The sequence below is a fragment of the Thrips palmi genome, unplaced genomic scaffold (genome assembly GCF_012932325.1).
Source record: "Thrips palmi isolate BJ-2018 unplaced genomic scaffold, TpBJ-2018v1 HiC_scaffold_19, whole genome shotgun sequence".
NCBI classification, from domain to species: domain Eukaryota; kingdom Metazoa; phylum Arthropoda; class Insecta; order Thysanoptera; family Thripidae; genus Thrips; species Thrips palmi.
In genome coordinates this window covers 7421693-7444327 of record NW_023144628.1, presented here as the reverse complement: position 1 = coordinate 7444327, position 22635 = coordinate 7421693, and the positions used below count along the sequence as shown (strand labels likewise).

At 58.2% G+C, this 22635-nt stretch overlaps 2 protein-coding genes across 5 annotated transcripts; one reads left to right on the top strand and one right to left on the bottom strand.

The window, feature by feature from the left end:
- The first annotated feature begins 1365 nt into the window (after positions 1–1365).
- Positions 1366–4706, top strand: LOC117646033 (solute carrier family 25 member 35-like). 4 transcript variants are annotated; one of them, XM_034386672.1, is made up of 6 exons: positions 1366–1383; positions 2094–2369; positions 2601–2786; positions 2865–3101; positions 3183–3300; positions 3387–4706. In XM_034386672.1, exons 2-6 carry the CDS (start codon positions 2181–2183, stop codon positions 3587–3589), a joined length of 933 nt encoding a protein of 310 aa, XP_034242563.1. In that variant the 5' UTR covers positions 1366–1383; positions 2094–2180; the 3' UTR covers positions 3590–4706. The 4 variants fall into 4 exon arrangements, with proteins under 4 accessions (XP_034242563.1, XP_034242564.1, XP_034242562.1 ...); XM_034386673.1 differs by lacking the exon at positions 1366–1383 and adding an exon at positions 1412–1567 and having other exon boundaries at positions 2129–2369; XM_034386671.1 differs by lacking the exon at positions 1366–1383 and adding an exon at positions 1412–1567.
- A 2335-nt stretch (positions 4707–7041) lies between these two features.
- On the bottom strand, positions 7042–17959 carry LOC117646032 (neprilysin-1). Its single transcript, XM_034386669.1, has 12 exons — positions 17785–17959; positions 16255–16299; positions 12010–12171; positions 11829–11912; positions 11397–11599; positions 10806–10985; positions 10514–10725; positions 9630–10029; positions 9268–9430; positions 8961–9080; positions 8440–8636; positions 7042–7606 (listed from the first exon to the last, which is right to left on the bottom strand). The coding sequence occupies exons 3-12, from the start codon at positions 12149–12151 to the stop codon at positions 7334–7336; spliced, it is 1974 nt and encodes a 657-aa protein (XP_034242560.1). The 5' UTR covers positions 12152–12171; positions 16255–16299; positions 17785–17959; the 3' UTR covers positions 7042–7333.
- Between the last annotated feature and the right edge of the window lie 4676 nt (positions 17960–22635).

Sequence of the window (22635 nt, the reverse complement as noted above, 5' to 3'; positions counted from 1 at the left end):
ATTTCGCGGGTGGCGTGGACCAACTAAACGTGTCGACGTGCCCGAAGTGACCTCCACAGCCAGGGCCTCCAGCAAGTCGTCGGTAAGCGCGCCGCCGCGCTCCTGGACGGGCATGCTGTGCCTGTCGTGGTCGTGGACTCCGCGAGTGTGTTGACGGGCTGCCCGCCGCACGGCTCCTGGCAGGGACCTCGGATGCCGCGCGTGTCTGGGACTCGAGTGTGTGTTGACGGGCTCACCGACGCGCCGGCGGTGTCCACGGCCTGCTTCACGACGGTCCCCGCGGTCGATAAGTATCGCGGCGAAATTCGACAGCCACGCTACGCCACGTCGCGATGCTGCGACATCGATAGCGCAAGGACTCCGTTTTCTTTCATCCCGTCCGTCCGTCCGTCTGTCCGTCCGTCGGTCGTCGTCCGTCTCGTCTACGGAGCCGAGCCGAGTCTCGCCGGTCTTGACGTAACGCAACGCGGCGCGCGCGGCGTCGGTGGCGGAGCGCGGGGCGCGGAGCAACGCGTTGTGGGGGCGTGCCTTTGACCCCCGCAGCCCCGCACTCCGTCCGAGGAAACCCGTCCGAGTCTCTTCATTAAGGACGCCGCCGGACGGACGGTGGCGACTGGTGGCGCCGCGCGCCGCGACGCCGACACCGACGCCATGGCGACGGCGACGCTTCGCTTCGTCCTCGCCACCAGCGACAAGGCAAAGTGTTGCCCTCGGCCGCATGGCTTCCGCGTCGCGACCTTCTGCCGCCGGCCCTGCCCGACCTAACCCTAACCTAACCTTAGCCAACTTTCCTAACTTTACCTAACGCCCGTCCGGACCGCCCTCGGGCGGCAGGGCAGAGGTAGTCGTAGTAGTCGGCGAGCCAGCTCACGCCCTGCTCTCGCACCAACATGGGGCGCTCCATGAGTGTGAGAGAGACAGAGCGATGAAAACCTTTTGGAATCAGTCTACAGAGGCAGGGATAGGCGGGGAAGTCCACGGTCTTGGGACGCCACTTTGAGGCGCCCCGCCTGCGTTCGAGGCTCGGCCGAGCGATTCCGCAGTGTTTCGTCGCCCTATCTCTCTCGCGCCCTCCGCGGAAAGCCCGGGAACGCCCCACGAGTGCGAGAGAGACACTTCCTGCAGGTCTACAGGTGTCCGCGGGGATGTGTCACGAGAAGCGGCATAAGTCGGACGCACGCGCACGACCGGACCATTAAGCCACACGGAACGCGAGCACATGAGTGTGTGTTGGTGAGGAACACGTGTGAATGTCGGTGCAGGCACGGTGTTTCACGGTGTGCGGTGAGAGAGGGGGAAGGCGGGGGGACGCGCAGTTCTCATCTGTGCCGCAGCGCAGCGCAGTGTAGTAGCTTCGCAGTAAGCATCCACACCGTCGCGCTGGTGAGAACGAGCCGCGTCGGCGAGCTCTCTTTATTTCCTTTCTTTGGGCCCCGCGTGACGGAGATTCAAGGGACGGCAATCCTCCGAGGGAAGCCCCACGCATCGACGCGCGGCTGATGCGTTCTTGTTCTTGCTCGTGATTCTTGAACTTCTCTCGCCCTTATCGGCCGCTTATCACTTTCAGGTACGAAACGCACACGCGCGGCGCTTGAAACGCGTCGGGTGCCGAACCCGATAAACCAGGCTGGCGTCAGTCTGGCGTCAGTCTAGCGCGAAGCACTCCCACGCCGAGCGACGCCGAGCGTGGCGACGCGAGCTAATTCGCCGCGCAACTTCCCCCGGAACTATTCCGCCCGCCCTCCTCCGCCCCCGCACCACCCGCACCGCACGCACCGCGACGCCGCGCCGGCGCCGCAAAAACTGCCCGCAAACTTTGTCAGTCAGTTTACCCGCGCTTCTTTCTAGGGCCTTCAAGTCAGCTGTTTGCGCTGACGGTTTAGCTCTGACGTGATGCGAGCGCGCGCTTACGCCCCCTCGCCCCTCCCGCTCCACACGTGACCCTCCACGCTCGGATCGGAGACTAGACGATGACGCAAGGCCGCGGCCGCTAGCCTCAGCTGGTAGCAGACGACGCGGACGCGGACGGGCTGACAGCGGCGCGGCTTCGAGGCGCGCCCCTGCAGTGTTTTCGCTGTTTTCGCCCCTTCCAGGACACCGAGTCCTGCACGACGTCCTCGCCTTCCAGGCCCCAAAGTGCCAGCCGCTGTCCTGCTCGGCGGGAGCCGAATGACAATTGAATGGAGTTCGTGTTGGGCGCCTGTGCTTCGGTCGGTGCAGGGATCTTCAGCAACCCCCTCGATGTCCTCAAGACCAAGGCGCAGCTCCAGGGGGAGCTGCGCGCTCGGGGGCAGTACTCGGTGCACTACAAGAACATGGTCCATGCCGCCTACATGATCACCAAGGAAGAGGGGATCTTCGCCCTGCAGGTGAGCCAGCTCTGGGGCCCCTTAACCTTAAAGTGGGGTGAACGGCGGCTCCTATGATAATGCATATTTCTTCTTCAAACAACAGGACTAATGTCGGATGGAGAGAACTATCTTCCTACTTTACACCCAAAACGTTTTCAGAAACCCCTGCTCTTGTCATGCTCTCTGTTGTTGCTTATTCGGTGACATTGCAGCAGTGGTTTTATCATATCGGGCTTTCTTCTGTTTTAGAAAGGATTGGCCCCAGCGCTTTTGCACCAAGTCGGCCTGAATGGAACAAGGCTTGGACTGTTTCAATTGGCCCAGGATGCTGGACTCAACCGCAATGAGGATGGGTCATTGTCCGCCGTGAGAACAATGTTAATAAGTGCCTGTGCAGGCTCTCTTGGTGCTTTCTTCGGAAGTCCTTTCTTTTTGGTAATTTGATTAAGATTAATCGAAGTATCTGCAGTGTAAACATTATCAAAGGAATACAACTTTGATCTCTTCTCTTAGGTTAAAACTCAAATACAATCACAAGCTCCTGTTGCCATAGCCAAAGGTTCAAACGTTGTCCTTGGTGTTCAACATCAGCATAAAGGCATGATCCACGCCTTTTCTACTATTCTTCAGAAGAGAGGTCCTCTAGGGGTGTTTGATGGAGCCTCAGGAGCTGTTTTGCGAGTTGCTGTGGGTTCAACTGCCCAGTTGTCAACTTTTAGTTACAGCATGGAGTATATTGAAAATAATCAGGTCGGTTTGAATATCATAAATGGTTTACTCTTTGTCTTGTGATAGTTTTACCTTACGGTTACTTGTCTCATTTTGTTGCAGTTCTTTAGTGAAGATGCTGTGTGGTCGAAAGCTTTTGCCTCTAGCATGCTTGTTGGCGTGGTAACTGCTTTAACCATGACACCATTTGATACTGTATCTACTCGCCTCTTCAATCAAAGTAAGCTCGAGAACCCCTCCTTATTATTTAATTGACTTTGTCACCATGGCACAATTCAAACTCACTGTCTTGGTGAATATTTTCAGCCCGAGATGCTTCAGGACGAGGCTTGTTGTATAGTGGAATTTTTGACTGCTTTGCAAAGACACTGAAAGCAGAAGGTGTGCGAGGGTTGTACAAAGGTTTGATTCCTGTGTACTCCAGAATCGCTCCTCATTCCATGCTCAATCTCATGTTTTGGGAGAAGCTTAAGTACCTGCATCAGAAATTCATAGACCAGCCAACTTAGGTTTTACTCCTGAACGTTTCTCAATTTTATCATGCTGGAGTAATGAGAGCCATTTTATTATTGACTGCTAAATTAACACTCTCCTGTATACTTTTATTGGTGCCATCATTTACAGTATTTTCACAAATTTGAGAAATCCCATTGAAACTAAACACTATGAATTGTTATTTTATAAAAGTATATTGTGGTTTCCTTGATGTTCCTGTTCAGAGCAATGTCTGTTGATTTGTTGAATGACGGTGTATTACATCATCTCTGTAAGATAAGACTTTAATGTACTGTAGTGTATAAGCTGTTGTAACTGGAAAGACAAAGACATTACAGACCAAACCTAATGTAACTAGTAATATGATGATTGTGAGGGATGATATTACAAAGCCAAAAAGGTGGAGCTTCACTCTTCTGTAAGCAATGTAGCCTCTCTATAGTGCTCACAATATTTAATGTGGTTCATTCTCTACCAAACAAACAGTACTAAAAAGTATTTTGTTACTTTAGATCATTTTTACACGGAGTGTGATTTGTAGCTTGAAGCTCTCCTAACGAATTTAGTCAAACTGTTGCCAAAAGATGCGCCAAACAAAGGGCTAAAGTAGTTATAAAAGCTGTTATTGCATAAATTTTCTTGAAATGTGCCTTATTTTAATTGAACATTCCTCTGAAATTGTTAAACTTGCTTTCATTACTCCTTTTTCGAATGTCTTCCTTGTGGGAATGTTGTTCACCTGTAATCTCGTCCTAGCTGTTCGAGAGCTTTGTGCAAGATTTAGATTGCGGCAATTATTTTTCCATCATAAATTTTGTGATACACATCAATTTGCTTTTCTTGTTAAAGTGTTGTTATTTATTGTTTATATATTTTATTTGTTCAGAAGATGTTTTATAAATTGTGGTCTATAGAGTGTTTTTGAGTGTTGTTGTGCTTAAGCCACTTGGAGGAATTCAGGGTAATAAGATTCCAACTATTGTTTCGGTGTACTTGATGCACTTTTATTTTAATATTTTGGAGGCAACAATTGTTTTATAAGAACACATTTCTTGTTATTCTCATGATAGTGCTCATAGTATTTCCTAGTCAGAGTGAAACACAAATAAAAAATATTTTTGGAGGTCAGTATATAATTTTTTCTCTGGGCGAAACCCCTTTCATCCCTTCACCCAAGATCTTTATGACATGTACTGTGTGTTTACTATTTCTTTAAAAATCGGAATTGAATGGGTACTACTTTTCTTTCATTGAACACACAAGTTAATTTATTTCACCAGAAAAAAAATAAAAAGTAGACCGATTTGCATTACACTGTGTGAACTGGTATCAATCAAACTAAAGCATGCCTACATAAGAGCAGTAAAAAAAGTTGTGTTAAAGAAGAAATATTACCGTATAGTTGTAGCTACAACATTTTTACACTTCCTTACCTAAATCACAGCTTCTACAAGTGGTACTGAGTGGGTTGCATTATTTCATGAAGCTTATATCAAGTGTCAGTAAGTTTTCAGGTACTAAAGTCACATTAACACTTATTGCCGTATGAAGAGAGAAGCTTCTGGAGGTTTTGACTACTTTTTATTTCATTATGGTAGTGACTCATTGAATGCTTGATTCCTAGCACAGAAAGAATTAACTTAAGAAAAGAAGCCTGTGTCTTAAGTACTCACAACTACAGTGTTATTTTAACTATTAAAATCATAATACAAAAAGAGCAAGACACTTCCTTGCATTTTGTTTAAGTACAGTAAAACCATATGTTTCTCCATTGCCTTTACCAAAAAAGAAAATCTGTCTATTACAGTGGAAGCAACTTGTGACTTTCTTAGTCACTGTAATACGAATCCTTCATAAAATCTTTTCTAGGAAATTTTAAAATAATTATTGACACAACCTCACGCCTAACGCTCCCTCACAGACACCATACACTCTGCTTGAAAGCAACTAGTGATTCATAGTTATAATGAGACACCAGAAACAGGGAGGAATACACACAAAATTTCTTTGGCTTAAAGTACTTATCTTTGTAGAAAAATGCATTACGTATAATTAAGACTCTACATTTTTCTGTCTAATTTATAAAAATACTCCTTGAAATATGTACAAATTACTCTTTCATGTGGAAAGAAAGCAAGCAAGTTGGTGGCTCTAGAGTGACATCTGGATTTGCTGAGTGAATGTAAATAAATGAAATGCCTCATAGCTCAGAATGAGGAAATGAAAGACACCATTTGCGGTTCAACTTTCCAACCCTTGAACTGCTCTTGTAAAAGATGTCAAAACTAGGAAAATTTAGAGAAACATCTGGCGCAAGTAACCAAGAAAAAAAAATGAGAAGGTATTGGGTTATTGCTGAGCGAAGCGAAGCACCCTGTTTGGGATATTGAATAGCTCATTTGTCCGACCCCCCCCCGATACCTTTAGTTTACAAGAGGTATCTTCCTCTGTTTATTTTTACTATATTCATATGCGTATACAAAGTCCAAGCTCCATAGTCCAAGCTCCATAGTCCAAGCTCTATAGTCCAAGCTCTATAGTCCAAGCTCTATAGCCCAAGCTCTATAGCCCAAGCTCCATAGTCCAAGCTCCATAGTCTAAGCTCCATAGTCCATATTCTATAGTCCAAGCTCAATAGTCCAAGCTCCATAGTCGTACGCCAAGCTGCCATTTAGTTTGAGGATAAGATCTGTCGAGAGTAGGGTAAGATCTGTCACGAGTAGAGTAAGATCTGTCACTTGCCCGTTAGGTTAGGTTAGGATTGGTTGGAACATTTAGTTTGAGAATAAGATCGGTCGAGAGTAGGGAAAGATCTGTCACGATTAGAGAAAGATCTGTCACGAGCCCGTTAGGTTAGGTTAGGTTAGGATTGGTTGGACCATTTAGTTTGAGAATAAGATCTGTCGAGAGTAGGGTAAGATCTGTCACGAGTAGAGTAAGATCTGTCACGTGCCCGTTAGGTTAGGTTAGGATTGGTTGGAACATTTAGTTTGAGAATAAGATCGGTCGAGAGTAGGGAAAGATTTGTCACGAGTAGAGAAAGATCTGTCACGAGCCCGTTAGGTTAGGATTGGTTGGACCATTTAGTTTGAGAATAAGATCGGTCGAGAGTAGGGAAAGATCTGTCACGAGTAGAGAAAGATCCGTCACGAGCCCGTTAGGTTAGGTTAGGTTTGGTTGGACCATTTAGTTTGAGAATAAAATCTGTCGAGAGTAGGGTAAGATCTGTCACGAGTAGAGTAAGATCTGTCACGAGCCCGTTGGGTTAGGTTAGGATTGGTTGGAACATTTAGTTTTAGCCTTCCGTCGATTCAAGGAGAAACCAACCTTGCCGAATCACAATCCTTTGCGCAAAAGCATACTTCCTGGCTATCCCCCCCCCCCCCCCCCCCAAAAAAAAAAAAAAAAAAAAAAAGAAAAGAAAAGAGGTTCATTTTCAAAATAAACACATCCAAATTTACTACTGATGAAAATGCATTTCCATCTCCACCAGAATCCAGCTCAGCATCGAGGCCGAAGGCCTTCCCCTGGCTAGTTAAAAGCTTCTGAGGGTATGTGTGATGTGCAGGTGTGTGTGTATGCAGGTTCCTTCCTCATCCCAAGTCGGTAGTTGTGTCAAAATCGTGCCTGCGGAACACCAGACGCGGATGTGTCTCCATCATTCTCGAATTTTCCCGCCGCCAATGTTCAGACTTTGGACTTCCCCCGGGGCTCGCGGCCCTCGGCCTTGCCCTCGGCCTTGCCCGCGGCCCGCGGCCTCACCACACGGAGCACTTGTCCGACGGGTTCATCGGGGAGCCCAGCGGGCAGGCGAAGGCCTCCGCGAAGTCGTCCGAGTTGGAGAGCGGGCCCAGCACGCGGATGGGGCCGGGCGGGTGCACGGAGGAGCGCACCTTGCTGAGGGCGTCCTCGGGCCGCATGGAGCCGCACCAGATCTGGGCGTAGTTGAGGAAGAAGAGCTGGTTGTGCGTCAGGTTGATGCCCGGCAGCCGCGGCTCCTCGCCGTGCTTGGCGACCCACTTCCGGTACGCCTGCAACCGGAAGGGGAAGCAACCCGGAGGTCTCAGCGGAAGGCGCGAAGCTTGGTCGTCTGTGCGCCCTCAGCCCGCGGGCAGGCAACCCACCCTTCGGCAGGGTCGACATGAGCCCCATCCCGATTGAGCCCGGATGACCTGAGCCCCGGCCAGAGCCCCGTTTGAGCCCGACTTGAGCCCCGACTCGAGCCCCGACTGAGCCCCGATGGCCAGAGCCCCGACCTGAGCCCGGTTCGAGCCCCGACCTGAGCCCCGTTTGAGCCCCGCTTGAGCCCCACGCCAAAAAAATTCCATTTTGAACTTTTTAGTGAAGATATTGCAACTTTTTGGCGCGGGGCTCAAATGGGGCTCAAACGGGGCTCAGGTCGGGGCTCAAAACGGGCTCAGGTCGGGGCTCTGGCCATCGGGGCTCAGTCGGGGCTCAAGTCGGGGCTCGAGTCGGGCTCGGCCGGGGCTCTGCCGGGGCTCAGGTCATCGGGGCTCAATCGGGACGGGGCTCATGTCGACCCTGCCCACCCTTCTTCCGCGCTGCCGAGTAGCTTGCGCGTTGGGTGGGTTGCCTGCCCGCGGGCGGTGGACGCCGCACCCCGTTGCAACGCGTTGCCGCGGTACGGCCCTCCACTCCACTCTGCAGACCGGCGTTCAAATCCCCGCATCGTTCGCCTTTCGAGCCTGTCTGTTGTAAAGGTCCCTGCAGACTGATTCAGAGAGTCGCTTTCGTCGCTCTGTCTCTCTCGCACTCATGGGGCATCCCGCGCAGGTACGACAGAGACAGCGACGGGAAAGACTCTCGGAGTCAGTCTACTGGTCGTGGTGGTCGTGGTACCCACCCGGAACGACTGCTTGAGGCCGCCGTTGTCGGCGATGTTCTCGCCCTGCGTCATGCGGCCGTTGATGTACGACGTGATGTTGGGCAGCTTGTAGCGGCTGTACTGCTCCACGATGCACTGCGCGCGGTCCCGGAACGCCCGCACCGTCGCGTTGTTCCACCACTGCATCATGTTGCCGTCTTTGTCGAACTGCCGCCCTGCAAGCGCATTCGGATTCGAATTGCCGTTCGGAGAGGAATGACAACGCCCCACGCTCAGAGGGCCAGGAGACCGGTGGGGGCGGTCGAAATTCCGGACGTAATTTTAGCTCCAGAGTCGCTAAACAGGACTCAAACCGCACGTGTGACCCCACCAATCTCCGGACGAGAAATCCATTGGTGGGGTCACAGGCTCGGTTCGAGTCCTGTTTAGCGACTCTGGAGCTCAAAACGCGTCTCGAGTTTTGCTCGCCTGCGCCGATCTTCTGGCCCACTGTGCCGTGGGAGTCCTGCAATGTTTGTTGACCGCGATGGACTCCTCACCCTTGTCGTCGAAGCCGTGGGTGATCTCATGGCCGATGACGACCCCGATGCCACCGTAGTTGAGGGACTTGGGGAAGTGCTTGGAGTAGAACAGAGGCTGCAGGATTCCAGCGGGGAACACTGCGCGAAGAGATGCACACATGCAACGACGCCAAACGACGCGAAATAGCCTGATCAGCAGACTCATTCCGAGGGTAGTTTTCATCGCTCTGTCTCTCTCGCACCTATACGCGACGCTCAAGAGCGCGAGAGAGACAGAGCGGCGAAAACGGACTCTCGGCATCAGTCTGCAGACGGGCCCACTCACTGATGTCGTTCTTGTTGGGGTTGTAGAAGGCGTTGACCACGACGGGCTCCGTGGACCACTTGTCCCTGTTGACGGGCTGCCGCAGGTTCTGCAGGTTGTGGTGCGCCTCGTACCGCAGCACGTTCAGGATGTTGACGAGGAACTGCCCGGCCGACACATTGAGCTGCAGAAAGAAAGGAACGGGCCAATCAGACGCGGCCTCTGCGCTCGTGGGGCGTTCCGTCCGTAGGGGCGCGAGAGAGCCAGAGCGGCCAGCCTCCCTTGTACACTGCAAATCGAATGGAAAGACTTCGCGCCAAAACTTGGCTCTGGAGTGGCGAGAAGTCTGACAGGTTTTTGGATTTGCAGTGTGCGACACGCACCATTTTGTACTCCAGGTTGAGCTCCTCGGGGTTGGTCAGCATGTCCGGGTAGCCGATTCGCTCGTTCATGGCGTTGGCCTTCTCCCTGGCCACGGCGCGCGTCTCGTCGTCCATCCACACGTTCTCGGCCAGCAGCTCGTTGAAGGCGCCGCGGATGTTGTGGATCATCTCGAGCGCCGTCTCCTTGCTCTCGTGGTTGAAGTTCTCGCGGATGAAGAGCGCGCCCACGGCCATGCCCAGCTTCTTGTTGGTCAGCTCCACGCACTGCGCCCAGCGCGAGCGCTCCGACAGGATGCCGTGCAGCACGCGCCGGAACTCGACGCGCTTCTGCTGGTACTCGTCGATCATGTGCGGGATGACGGTCATGAGCAGCCGCCAGAGCACGTAGTTGTGCACCACCCTGCAGCACCCCGCCTCACAGTGGATTTGCCAGAAGGCCGGAGGCGGCCAAAACCCCAGACGCGTTTTGAGCTCCAGAGTCACTACACAGGACTTGAACCGGACGTGCGACCCCACCAATGGGTTCCTCGTTCGGAGAGCAATCCATTGGTGGGGTCACACGTTCGGTTCGAGTCCTGCTTAGCGACTCAGGAGCTCAAAACACGTCCGGAATTTTGACCGCCTCCACCGGTCTTCTGGCCCATTGAGCACGAGTAGGTGAAAATTATCACAATGCACCAGTGTCGAAGGGGTTGGCAACCTCAGCCTGCCTACAAGGCGCATTCTGGGTTCTCCTCTGCCAGGTAGGCACGCTGAGGTTGGCAACCCTTCCACTACTGGCGCGTCGCGGGACTACTTTCCGCCACCTAATGTGGCCACACTGTCGAGGACTTCCCTCCAGCACAACGCGAATCGGACGATGAACACGCAGACGGGCGCCTCACCTCCGGTCCGTCTTGACGAGGATCTTGCCCATGGCGCGGAAGTAGGGCAGGCCGTAGCAGACGACGGGCTCGTCCATGGAGATGTTGGTCTTGAGCACCGTCTTGAGGAACAGCTGCCAGTCCAGCTCGGGCACGTCCTGCTGCAGGCGCCACAGCGGCAGCTGCTGGTAGTTGACGGACGTGTCGTGGCGGTCCGCCTCGGGCAGCGAGGCCTGCAAGCAGCGCAAGCAGAGGCGCCCAGTGAGCGATCTTTTCGCGCGAGCTCATCGGCGCCGTCCTCGGGGTGCCTCACCTCGGCCAGCTTCTTCTCGAAGTTGATGACGTCCGTCATGTCCGAGGCGGCCGAGGCCTTGTCCGCCCCCATCAGGATGGCCACCTCCGTCATGTAGCGGTGGTACGCCTTGAGCTCCGTCTCGGTGGGCGACTTGATGTAGTAGTCGCGCGAGGGCAGCGCCAGCTGCAGCTGGTCCAGCTGCCGGCAAAGAACAGGGCGAGTCAGGGTGCATCACAATGGGCCAGAAGACCGGTGGAGGCGGCCGAAACCCTAGACGCGTTTTGAGCTCTAGAGTCGCTAAACGAGACTCAACTCGAGCGTGTGACCCTACCAATGGATTCTTCGTTCTGAGAGTAATCCATTAGTGGGGTCAATCGTTCGGTTCGGGGCCTTAGGGACTCTGGAGTTCAAAACACGTCCGGGATTTGGACCGCCTCCACCGGTCCTCTGGCGACTCGCACTGCGGAGCTACGCAGAGGACCGGTTTTTCTCTCTGCCTCCCTCCAGGTCGCTCTCGCACCCTTAAGGAGAGCGCCATGAGTGCGACAGAGACAGAGCGGCGAACCGCTCGGCCGGCCGGACGCGGCGCGATTCGACGCGGCGCCTCACCTGGAGGATGTTGACGGAGGAGTTCTTGTCGTCCGGGCCGACCCACTGCTGGAACAGCACGCCCTCGCTCAGCTCGCGCAGGCGGCCCAGCAGCACTTCCAGCGGGTAGTCCGGCGCGCGCCAGCCCGGCGTGGTGACGGGCCAGTCGCCCAGCGCGCGGAGCACGTCCTTGAGGGGGGTGTCGCCCACCCTGCGGATCATGTCTGCACAAAGGGAAGGCGGTTCAAATCCTCTCAACAGGGCAAAAGGGGGACGAGAACGACACAGGAAAATATGGACGTTTATTTTAATTTGTTTTGGGAGAAGTTGCTGTGTTGACAGAGTAAGGCTTCATTTTAGGGTGGCGATGTGGTGGGTACAATCCATTCCCCCTCCCCCCCAAAAAAAGTCCGAGGATCTGCCCTTGACCGACAGACCTGCACCAATACTCACTCAGGTCCATGCAAGACTTGTAGAAGATCTTGGCCTTCCTCGTGGCGTTGGAGTCGTTCTCGTTGACGTCCTCGTCGAGAATGCCTGCGGCCGAAAACATAAAAAGAAAGGCTTTCGCGTGATAAAACTAAACGGTCCGCCGTTTGCAGTGTGATGGCCGTGATGGCTGTCTTGGCCTTGCCTTTCAGGATGTGGTTGAGCTGCTCGGCGAGGACCTCGAACGTGCTGATGGAGGACCTGTCCTCGGGGATCATGTGGCGTTTGTTCCAGGCGCCGCACGCGTACTGGAAGAAGTCCTGGCAGGGCGACGCCGTGCGGTCCATGGCGGAGAGCAGGGACGCGGCTGCAACCGGCGTGTCGAAAGTCTTAATGTGTTCGTGGCTCGAGAGCCGCCAAACAGGACTCGAACCGAACGTGTGACCCCACCAATGGATTCCTCGTTCGGAGAGCTATCCATTGGTGGGGTCACACGTTCGGTTCGAGTCCCATTTAGCGACTCTGGATCTCAAAACGCGCCCGGGATTTTGACCGCCTCCACCGCTCTTCTGGCCCACCAGCCCAGAGATTGGACCTGAAAGAAACACAGGTGGGCACCGCACTCGGCACACACGGCGCACGGCGCAGTGAGAGTTGGGGAGTAACTTGGAGCGGCCCCGGCCCGGCCCGGCCAGCTCCACCCCGCCCTGCCGCCCCGCCGCCCTGCCCCGCTCGTCGAAACCAAAGTCACACTTCTTTTCTGGCGGAGGGAATAAAATAATAACACGGACACGCTTTTCCACTCAGCGCGCGGCACGGCGCGGCACGGCGCGGCACGGCGCGGCCCACCGCCCAGCGACACGCGACCCGACTCGCGGACACGGTGCACAACTTTATCCGTTGTTCACCTCTGGAGGGGCGGGGTTGGGGGCGGCCGGGGGCGGCGCGTCCAAGCCGTCAACCGCACGGTAGACTCCTGCCCCAGCGTCCTGGCGGGAAGGGGAAGGGAAGGGGAATGTAGGTTCAAGCTATTTTTACGCGCTTTGTCCGTGGCCGGGTCTGGTCCAGGGGGCTCGGGATTGCCTCGGCTTTTTGGAGGCTTCGACGCCGCCGCGCCGTCTCCAACATCTCCACCGTCGCGGGCTGACCGCGACAACCAGGACGACGACGGCAAGACGGAGAGGGCGACCTTGAGCAGGAGCGCGAAGCTCACCGCGAAATTCGCCAATGCTCCGAAAATGGCGACGCCGGTGACTGCTTCTGCTCCGCGCGGGGCGGCGCAAATTGAGCACCCTGACGGCAGCCCGCGGCGCGGTGGCGCGGCGCGGCGTGGCGGGGCGGGGCGTGGTGGGGCGGGGCGGGGCGTGGCGTGGCGTGGCGTGGCGTGGCGTGGCGTGGCGGGGCGGGGCGGGGCAGGGTGGTGTTCCCTGATGCTGCTGGTAAGTAAGAAGCAAGCGAGGCCATTACGGCACGCAACGGGCTGGAAGCTAATTTCATGTCGCCGCTTCCACCTACCCCACCCCGCCTCACCCCGCCCCGCCTCACCCCGCCCCGCCCCTTCCCGGGGCTCCTCACCGGCGGCAAAACACAATCCCCCGCCTCGACAACCTCCGCACCTCATTCTCATTTCGAGCGCGCTGCAGCAGCGCGTCCTGTCGAGCGATTTCGAGGGATCGCTCGGTCTCTGTCTCGCACTCGTGTGGCGCTCCCTTGCGTGCGCGAGAGAGGCAGAGCGTCGAAAAGGCTCTCCCTCCCTCGATACACTGCACTGCAGTGGCGGCATCGTGTTGGCAAAACAGCGCCAGAGCCTCGGCCGAACGGCGACAAACTGCCGGGTGGCGTTATCTTAATGCGGTTTTAAGGGACGCCCGTGCCGCGCGCCGCGCAGCGGTTACCTCGTTACCCCCGCCCCGCCCCGCCCCGCAGGCCAGAAACCTCAGCGCAGAAACCGATCCGGCGGCGCGCAGCGCGCAGCGTCACGACAACGGGGGGCGGGGAGTCACGCCCCACGAAAGAACACGGCGTCGTCAACGTTGCCTACTCCGACTTTTAGGGGCGATTTTCGCCGCTGTCGCTTCGCCGCTTCGCCTCGCCTCGCCTCGCCGCCGCCGCCCCGCTCCGGCCGTTACACCGCATCCAGGACTACACCGGCTCCTGTCTGCGCGCCGCCATGGCGCCGCGGCGCGGGGACGGGCGGGCACTAAATATTTTACGGCGCACCACCAGGCCGTCCGTCGTCCGTCCCGTAGTCCCGTAGTCCCGTAGTCCCGTAGTCCCGCAGTCCCGTAGTCCCGGTCCCCTACGCGCGCTCCGTCGTCCAGGACGCGAACGCGGACGCCATTCGGGGGCGGGAGGGGGAGGGGGGGGGGGGGGCGCGGCGAGGTATACACCGAATAGCGCGACACGGTACCGGCGAGATGGGTGAGAAATAAGAATAAGTTTTCCTCCCCGCCGCCTGACTTGCAGGCCTCACAGTGCACGGACTGCTTCGAAGGCGCATCCGAGAGCACTCGGTTATTGAAGTCGGGCACGCGGTTCGGAAATAAAAGAAAGGCGGCAACCGTGTCTGCTTGACGGAAGCAGTGTTGTCTGCGTTGCGTCTCGGCGGGGTTGCACAGAAGGCAGCAAATCGCAGTGTACCAGTCGAGCTATGCCGCTACCGGCTATGAGAGCGAGACTGGAGCGAGAGAGACACAGAGCTCGACTGGTACACTGCGATGTGCTGCGCGGTGGGAGTTTCTCAGTTTGAGGCGCCGAGGACGGGCGCGCCAGGGCCGCGCTGCGGCAACAGGTGGCGAGATGTGTGACTGCTCGGAGAGCTCGGCCAACAAGTGACCGGTGCTGCTAGTACTGCTTTCGTTGTATTTGGAGCGAGAGAGATAATCACAAGGGTTGCCTACACTGTCCTTCAGGGGGGCTCGGAAAGTTAGCGCCTTTCGGCACTTGCCCTAGGTACTGTGACGCCTTTGAGCGCCGCCTTGGGCGCCAAGTTTCGAGACGGTCCAGCCCTCTGGCCCGATCCCACTGGGTCCCTTTGGAGGCAGTACAAGGTATTTTGCTGTCCATACATCTCTGTGCATGCAATGCATAGGAAATGCATGGCAGCATAGGCACCAGTGCATTGGCAAGATGCTTAGTGGCCAAACAGCTTTGGCCTGGGCAGCAACACGAGCTTCGTTTATCCAGTTAGGCGCCTCAAAGTGAGGCGCATTTAGACGCCCGGCGAGGCACCTTAAAACCTAGGGCAAGCGCCTAAAGGTGCACCCGAATGACAGTGTACCGACTGTGGAACACGCGGCTCGCTGTGCATCCCCGGACCATCCCGGCGCATCCAGGGACGTCCCTGCCCCCTTGACCCCTGACTTGGACCTAGCACACCGCAGAGGCGGCAGCCGCGGCAGCAGGATACGACGTTACGACCGCCACAGGTCCTGAGCTTGAATGATGCATGCAGAGGAAGGGAGAGAGGCCCCTGCAGGACAGGGCCGGGACAAACCCAGGACAAGCCCAGGATAAGTCCAAGACAGGACCAGGACAAGCTCAGGACAAGCCCAGGACAAGCCCCGAGCCCAGGACAAGCCCAAGACCGCCAGGCAGGACTAGGGCGACGAGGATCCGAGACATCCAGACGTCGACACGAAAGCAACGCGCTCTTTGATTTCGCGCGGAAGCTAAAATTTACAAAATTTTAAGCCTTTTGCCTCTGTTGCTCACATATCACGTGCGATAAGAAAGCATAGGATTTATGCATTGCCAAAGGCAAAGCTTAGTTTGGTCATGGTCTCCCACCCATGCGTACGAAAATTTGTTCAAATGTGCTGTGTATTCTCCCTCCCCCCCCACACGCCGATCCACGTTTTCCTCCCCCTCCCCTCCCCTTTCTCCATTTCCGTGCGGCCGAGGGATTAAGGGGGTTCAACGTTAACTGCCGTGGTTAACCGAGTCTGCCAAGCGCATCAGGGCGTGGCGGAGCGTGGCGGAGCGTGGCTGCGCTGTTGCGGCGCCACGCGCTCACACAAACATAAACACACACGCGCACACACACACACACACGCGCGCACACACACACACCACACACACACACTCAAACGCGCGCGCGTACGCGGGCCACGTGCTTTGCGGCTTTAATGGTTTCCAGCGGGACCGCACCCGCGGATCAAGGACGTCGTAGCGGCGGGGCGGGGCGGCACTTGGAGCGTCGAGGCGCGGCTGCATCGCGGGTGCGGGGCCTACCCGACGGCCCGACGGGGACGGGTACCCGGCCAGCAGCCCGGCCGGCCGCGCCTGGCCTTGGAGCTCGACTTGGAGCTCGAAGCGCCCGCGGATCGGCGCATAGGCAACCCGCACCGCACGCGCGCGCGGCGGGCCTGCCGTTGCACCCCATTACCATTACCACTAGAGGCTAGACCTGACTTTTCGGAATCTCTCGGCACACAATCGCTCGACTCACCTGTCCGGACGCACTCTTCCGAAAGACAGGTGTGGGCAGCGTCACCTGGGGGACAAGCAGGAGAGTTGCATTATCGACCGCCTCACAACACACAAACAACATTTAGAGACGGTTTCAAACTTGAGAGTTCCCTTGCTTTAAAAACAAACAAACAAAAAAACGAGATTTCGGACAATTTTGGAGAGTGTTGGTGAACGGAACAAATTTGTCCCCAAGCATTTCCCCCCGTTTGGCTCTTCATTGGAGTGGCAGAAATGAAATGGCGACGGAAATCAGCCGGAAGGGCCCCCACCCCGTCCACTCCTCTTCCTCCCCCCCCCCTTCTCCCCGCCTCGAGCGGTCTGCTCCTGCGCTGCCCTGTGTCAGTGTGTCGGTGTGTCGTTGTGTCGGTGTGTCGGTGTGCGTCGGGGCGTCGGTGTGTCGGTGTGACGGAGGATCGTCAAGACGAACGGGGGCGTTCCCAGGCGTTCCACAGCCCCTGCACCACGATGTATACCCCGGCCAGACCTTTCGTTTGCGCCAGTCCACGCCAGTCCACGCCAGTCCCAGGGGGCAGCTTTTCACTCAACTGGGCTTCCCTTCCGAGAGTGGATCTCGTCTCTCTCGCACCTATAGGGAGCGCCCATGATCGCGAGAGAGAGGCAGCGACGAAAACGACTCTCAGTCTGCTGGCGAGTCTGGCGAAGCTGGAAAAGCTATGGCGAAGCCGTACACAAATGATGGCGGGCTGCCACGCCGCGCCAACCGCCACGCTCGCCCGGCCACCCGCCTCGCAGGAACACGACGCAACGCCCGCGAAAAACTTTCACGTTGACTTTGTTTCGGCCGGCGTGGTCCGGCCGCAATGAAGGAGAAGCGGTGCACCCCGACGGAGCACCGGCAGAGTTACTCCGAGCGTCGTTTCCGTCGCTCCGTCTCTCTCGCACTCTTGGAGCGGCCCGTATGGGTGCGAGACAGACAGAGCGACGAAAAGTACTCTTGGAAGCAGCCTACAGGTGACCCTCCATGGCGAGCCCTGGCTGGGCCTGGCTGGGCCTGGCGTCGCGGTGGAGGCGGACCCTGAATGGTAGCTAACTAATCAGCGTGCAAATGGAGGCCCCTCGACCCTGGCCGCCCCGCCCCGCCCCGCCCCGCCCGGCCCCGCCCCGCCCCGCCCCGCCCCCCCGGCCGGCCGGTGCGCGAGGGGCCCATGGTCCGTGCCCAGTCAGTCCGGACTGCCGCCCCTCCCCCTCCCCCTTCCGCGCCACAGCGCGACGCGACCCGCATAAACGGGCTAATGAGGGTTTGATATTTAAACGAACTTGCGAGTAAATTTTAACTAGGGAGTTATTTGAGCGGCGCAGCGGCGCACGGAGAGAGACTTAGGGCCTGGATGCGTGAGCAGCGTGCCGATTCGCCATTGGACTCCGCAGCCTGATTCGGGGAGTCGTTTTCGTCGCTCTGTCCTTCTCGCACCGACACGGGGCGCCCCATGAGTGCGAGAGGGACAGAGCGACGAAAACGACTCTCGGATTGAGCCTGCAGGCTTACCGGTGCAGGAGTAGCTGGCGATGCTGGCCACCAGGACGGCGAGGAGGGCGAGGAGCAGCAGCGCCGCCGCCGCCAAGACCACCCTGCTGAGGGTGGTGGACGTCCGCAGCGTCCGCAGCCACACGACGAGGCCGACGTCCCGGCGGCCGCCTCCCTTGCGCGCCACGCGCTGGACCTGGCCGTGAGGATCGGACGGCGTAAGTGCACAGAGGGCCAGAAGACCGGTGGACGCGGAAAAAAACTCTAGGCGCGTTTTGAGCTCCAGAGTCGCTAAATGGGACTCGAACCGAACGTGTGACCCCACCAATGGATTGCTCTCCGGACGAGGATTCCATTGGTGAGGTCACAATCTTAGCTGTGTGACGGAATGGCACCTTGGTCTTGGCGTGGCCGTGCAGCTTGGCGACGTCCACGACGGTGTGGGTGATGGCGGCCCCGTTGTCGGCGCGCGAGGCTCGCGGGGACGGAGGCCCTGCCAGGGGCCCGGCCAGGGGGTTGTCGTGCAGCCGGAGCTGCGGCTGTCCGCCGGCGACCTGGGCTGCGGGGGCCGCGATGTCCTGGGGCAGGAGGCGCCCCCACTCGGCGTCATCCTGCGCCCCGCCAGAAGGTGATGACTCCCGCGAAACCCGACAGCAGGCTGATTCCGAGAGTCGCTTTCATCGCTCTGTCTCTCTCACTCATGGGGCGTTCCCTATAGGTGCGAGAGAGACAGAGCGACGAAAACGACTCTCGGAGTCAGTCTGCCGGCGACCAGACAGGCCCGAGTCCTTACCTCCCGGGGGGCTGCACCGTTGCGGCCGTCCTGCTGGCCCTGCAGGCCCTGCTGGCACAGGTATCCGTTCCTCGTCGGGGACGGCGTCTGCGACGGCGACGGCGCCTTGCAGACCGCGGCGTGGACGCCTAGCGCGGCGCCGATGCACACCGCCTCCTCCTTGGCGCTGTCTATCATGGCCACCAGCCTGGAACACTGTCCGCACACTGTGAAAACCTTGCAAGGTGAAGCGGGTGGAGTGCACCCGGGGCAGGCCGAGCAGGCTCTGCAGTGCAGACGGATTCCGAGAGTCGTTTTCGTCGCTCTGTCTCCGTCGCACTGGGCGTCCTGTGAAGGTGCGAGGGAAACGGAGCGACGAAAACGACTCACGGAATCAGTCCGCTGCAACTGACAAGGCGCGCGCCTCGCGCATCGACGGCGTGAATGGCGTCGCCTTGATGGAGGGCCACTCGTCCCCCGGGCCGTCCACGCCGTCAGCGCCGTCTGGCACACAACGCACCCCCACGTCCACTGTCCACTGGGGTTGACTGGGACTCACGCGCACATTGCGTTGCGCGCACGGGGAATGTTTCAGAGAAGTCAAGCATCGCGACTAAAATAGGGTCAGGGAGGGGGGGGGGGATTATGCACACCTCTATTTGAGAACGAAATGTCAAAAAACAAAAGGGGGAGTCCGATTTTCTTCCACCCCCCAAGGTGTTCGATTCTTCCACGCACTGAGCCTCACGTACGTGCTTAGTATTTAAAATAAAAATGAACATTTTGAGCACGTTGAACTCATTAAATGCATTTTCCGGTTGATTGCGAGTGGAGCTACAAACTTAATTTTAGAACATTTCTTCAGGGTCCGAGTGAACTTATCTTCAGTTAGTGATTTTCTCTCAACACCCTAAAAACAGCGTTGTTACTGATTTCTATTTTCCCCGCGGCCCTTCCGCCGACGCCCCAGACCAGAGCCCTCGAGGAGGCCGGGGACGTCGTCCAGGCTGGAGTCCGATTCCGAAACTCGACTCGGCTCTCGTCGCTGTCTCTCTCGCACTCACAGGGCGCGGCGCACGAGTGCGAGAGAGACAGAGCGACGAAAGCACTGTTCGGAATCGTCCAGCTGAGCGCGGACGGGGCGAGGAGGGGGGCGCGGAAATACACGCAGGAGAATAGAGCAATAAATATAAAGTGGGCCGGCTTTGCCACGGCAGTGCGGTGCATCTTCTTGGGGACCGGCAGACTGATTCCGAGAGTCGTTTTCGGCGCTCTGTCTCTCTTGCACTCATGGAGCGTCCCCTATAGGTGCGAGAGAGACAGAGTGACGAAGACGACTCTCGGAATCAGTCTACGGCCCGGGTGCCCGGCCTCGCCCTTTGCTCACGTGTTAGGCCTCCTTAGGACCTCCTTTGGACCGGATCGCACCGGCCTATACACAGCAACAAGTTACACTGACGGTAAAGAAACGCACTCCAAAACGGGCGCGACCCGGACCCGACGCAGGCGCAGTCCGCGCAGTCCGCGCAATGGCGACCTGGCCGCTCCAGCCCGTCGGTGAGTGAGGTCGGTTAGAAAAACAAACCGCGAGCGAGAACACAAAAACGAAACAAATGCCCGTGGGGAAAGGCGTTGCACGCGTGTGCGACCCGCCGTCCTGCAGTGTACGACGCAGCACGCGCACGCGGCGGGGCGGATGGCGTGCGCCGTGGCGGCGTGCGCGGTCAAGGACTCGACACCACAAAAAAAGAGGCGAAAAAAAAATAGGGGGAAATGGCTGCAAAACATGGGACCGCCGTACAAGGTGTGACACGGCGGGAAGCGCGCCGATCGACTGCCGGGACAAATGAGGCTCGTCAAAGCGAGCGCCCCGGCGGCGGCACCGCCTGCAGACTGATTCCGAGAGTCGTCTTCGTCGCTCTGTCTCTGTCGCGCCTACACGGGACGCCCCATGAGTGGGAGAGAGACAGGCTGGCCCGGGCTGGCCCCCTTTGCGGTGTGCGATGCGTCTCGGCAGCCTCCGCCTTGCCCCGCCTCGGCTGGGGGATAATCACCGCCGCCGTTGTCGGCTCGGTGTCACGAGGGGGCCGGAGGGGACGACGTGGGGGAGGGGCAGGGAGGGGGATAGGTATCGTTATTAAGTGATGCATGGCGCCTGTCATGAGAGCGACGCGTTTCGGCGCTGTCGCGGCGTAGCGCCCTGCCGGGTCACCGCGCCATGTGTGCGTCGACGGACGGACGAACGGACGGCAGTTCGCCACACAGACAGACAGATAACAGACAAGCGGACTTGTAAAATCGGAAGACAACGTACGGGAAGGCAAGGGGTAGTGGCTGAGCAGCAGAGCCGTTCAGAAGAGTCGCTCTGTCTCTTTCGCACCTCTACGGTGAAGAGAGACAGCGACGAAAACGACTCTCGGAATCGGTCTGCAGAGCCCCTGGAGGGTAGGCGGCGCTGCGTCGCGACGCACGCGTGTCCTACGGGAGTGCCTACCCGCACGGCGCTCGGGCTCCGGGTCGAGCGCCGCCGCTCCGTAGCGCCACATTTACTCGTTTATAAAGTACGAGGGTTCCCGGCAATTTATTGGGTACTCCCGGTGACTAAGTCTTCCTTCTCATTCCCCCGTCCGGCTTCTTGACGAGTTCACCTGTCCGCCGGCCGGGTTCGTTCACCCCGCCCGCCGCGCATCGGGTGGTGGCCGACCAGCACACTGATTCCGAGAGTCGTTTTCGTCGCTCTGTCTCTCTCGCACTCATGGAGCGTTCCAGTATAGGCTTCGTCCGACGTGGACCGGGGCGCGAAACGACTCCTCGGATCGCCTCAGGCGGGCGTCGTGGTGCTGCCTGGAGAGATTAGGAGCTTTTCCCTCTTCTCCGCTCGACGCCCCAGCCCCAGCCCCAGCCCCAGCCCTAGCCCCAGCCCCAGCCCCAGCCCCAGCCCCAGCCGCAGCTTCTCCGCGTGGACCGGGAGCGCCCTCCCCCCGTTCGCCTCAGCCGCCACGGCCCTCTTTTCCGCGTTTTCCCGCTCTGCTTCCCCCACCGCGAGGCGGCAGCGCAGGCAGGTGCTAGCCAGGCGGGCCCGGGGCCTCGGGGCCTCGGGCCTCGCGGGCGACGCGGTATCCCTCGTACGCCGCCCAGGCCGTGCAGGCCCCCCTGTGCGCCGGGACGGCCGGGACGGCCGGGACCCCTCCAACGCCAGAGCCCCCTGCCCTGTGCGCCCCTGCGCCTCCAGCAGACCGCTTCCGAACATCGCTTCGTCGCCCCGTCTCTCTCGCACACTTGCCGCACGCCCCATAAGTGCGAGAGAGACAGGCGAGCACTGTTCGGATTCAGCCTGCAGCGCCTCGAGGGCCATCTTCCGCAATTACGGCCGTCTCGCTTCGACGCCTCCCTCCCTCTCACTCCCTCCACGGTGCTCCCGGTGCTCCCGGTGCTCCCCCTAACCCTCACGGGCCACCTGCCACAAATCATGTTACTGGCGCTCCTACTTCCAGGAGGGCCGGTGCGCCGTGCCGTGCCGTGCCGTGCCGTGCCGTGCCCCACCGCACCGCGCCGGTCAATATCGGGAACAGGCGGCCGAAAGCCCCGGCCCGGCGACAGTTAGTCGTTAGTCCCCGACCGGGCCAAGTTAGTCACTTGAACAACACTCTAGGGCGACCGCCTCACGCTTCGCCTCGCCTCGGCTCGCCTTCCTGGCCTGTCTCGTCCTGGCGCCGAGGGACGGCAGCGCGGCCACCTGATGCCCAGCGTGCCCAGCGTGCCCTGCACCGCGGCGGGGCGGGGCGGGGCGGGGCGGGCCGGGGCGCCGAGGGAGTCACAGCGGAGGAAGCGGCCCCGCGCCCCCTGCGCTTGCACCTCGGGCCCCGCGAGCCCCGAGCCCCGAGAGTCTACGCAGGGCGCGGCACTTTTCCGCCACGGCCAGCGGCCTGTCTCTCTCACACTCATGAAGGGTCCTACATGGGTGCGCGAGAGAGACAGAGCGACGGAGCTCCTGTTCGGAGCCAGCCCGCGGGGCAGCCCGCGACGAGCGCTAAAGTAAACGGGCCGGCGGGGAAGAGTTGGAGGGCACTCCGAGAAAGGATAGACTGGAACAGACCGCA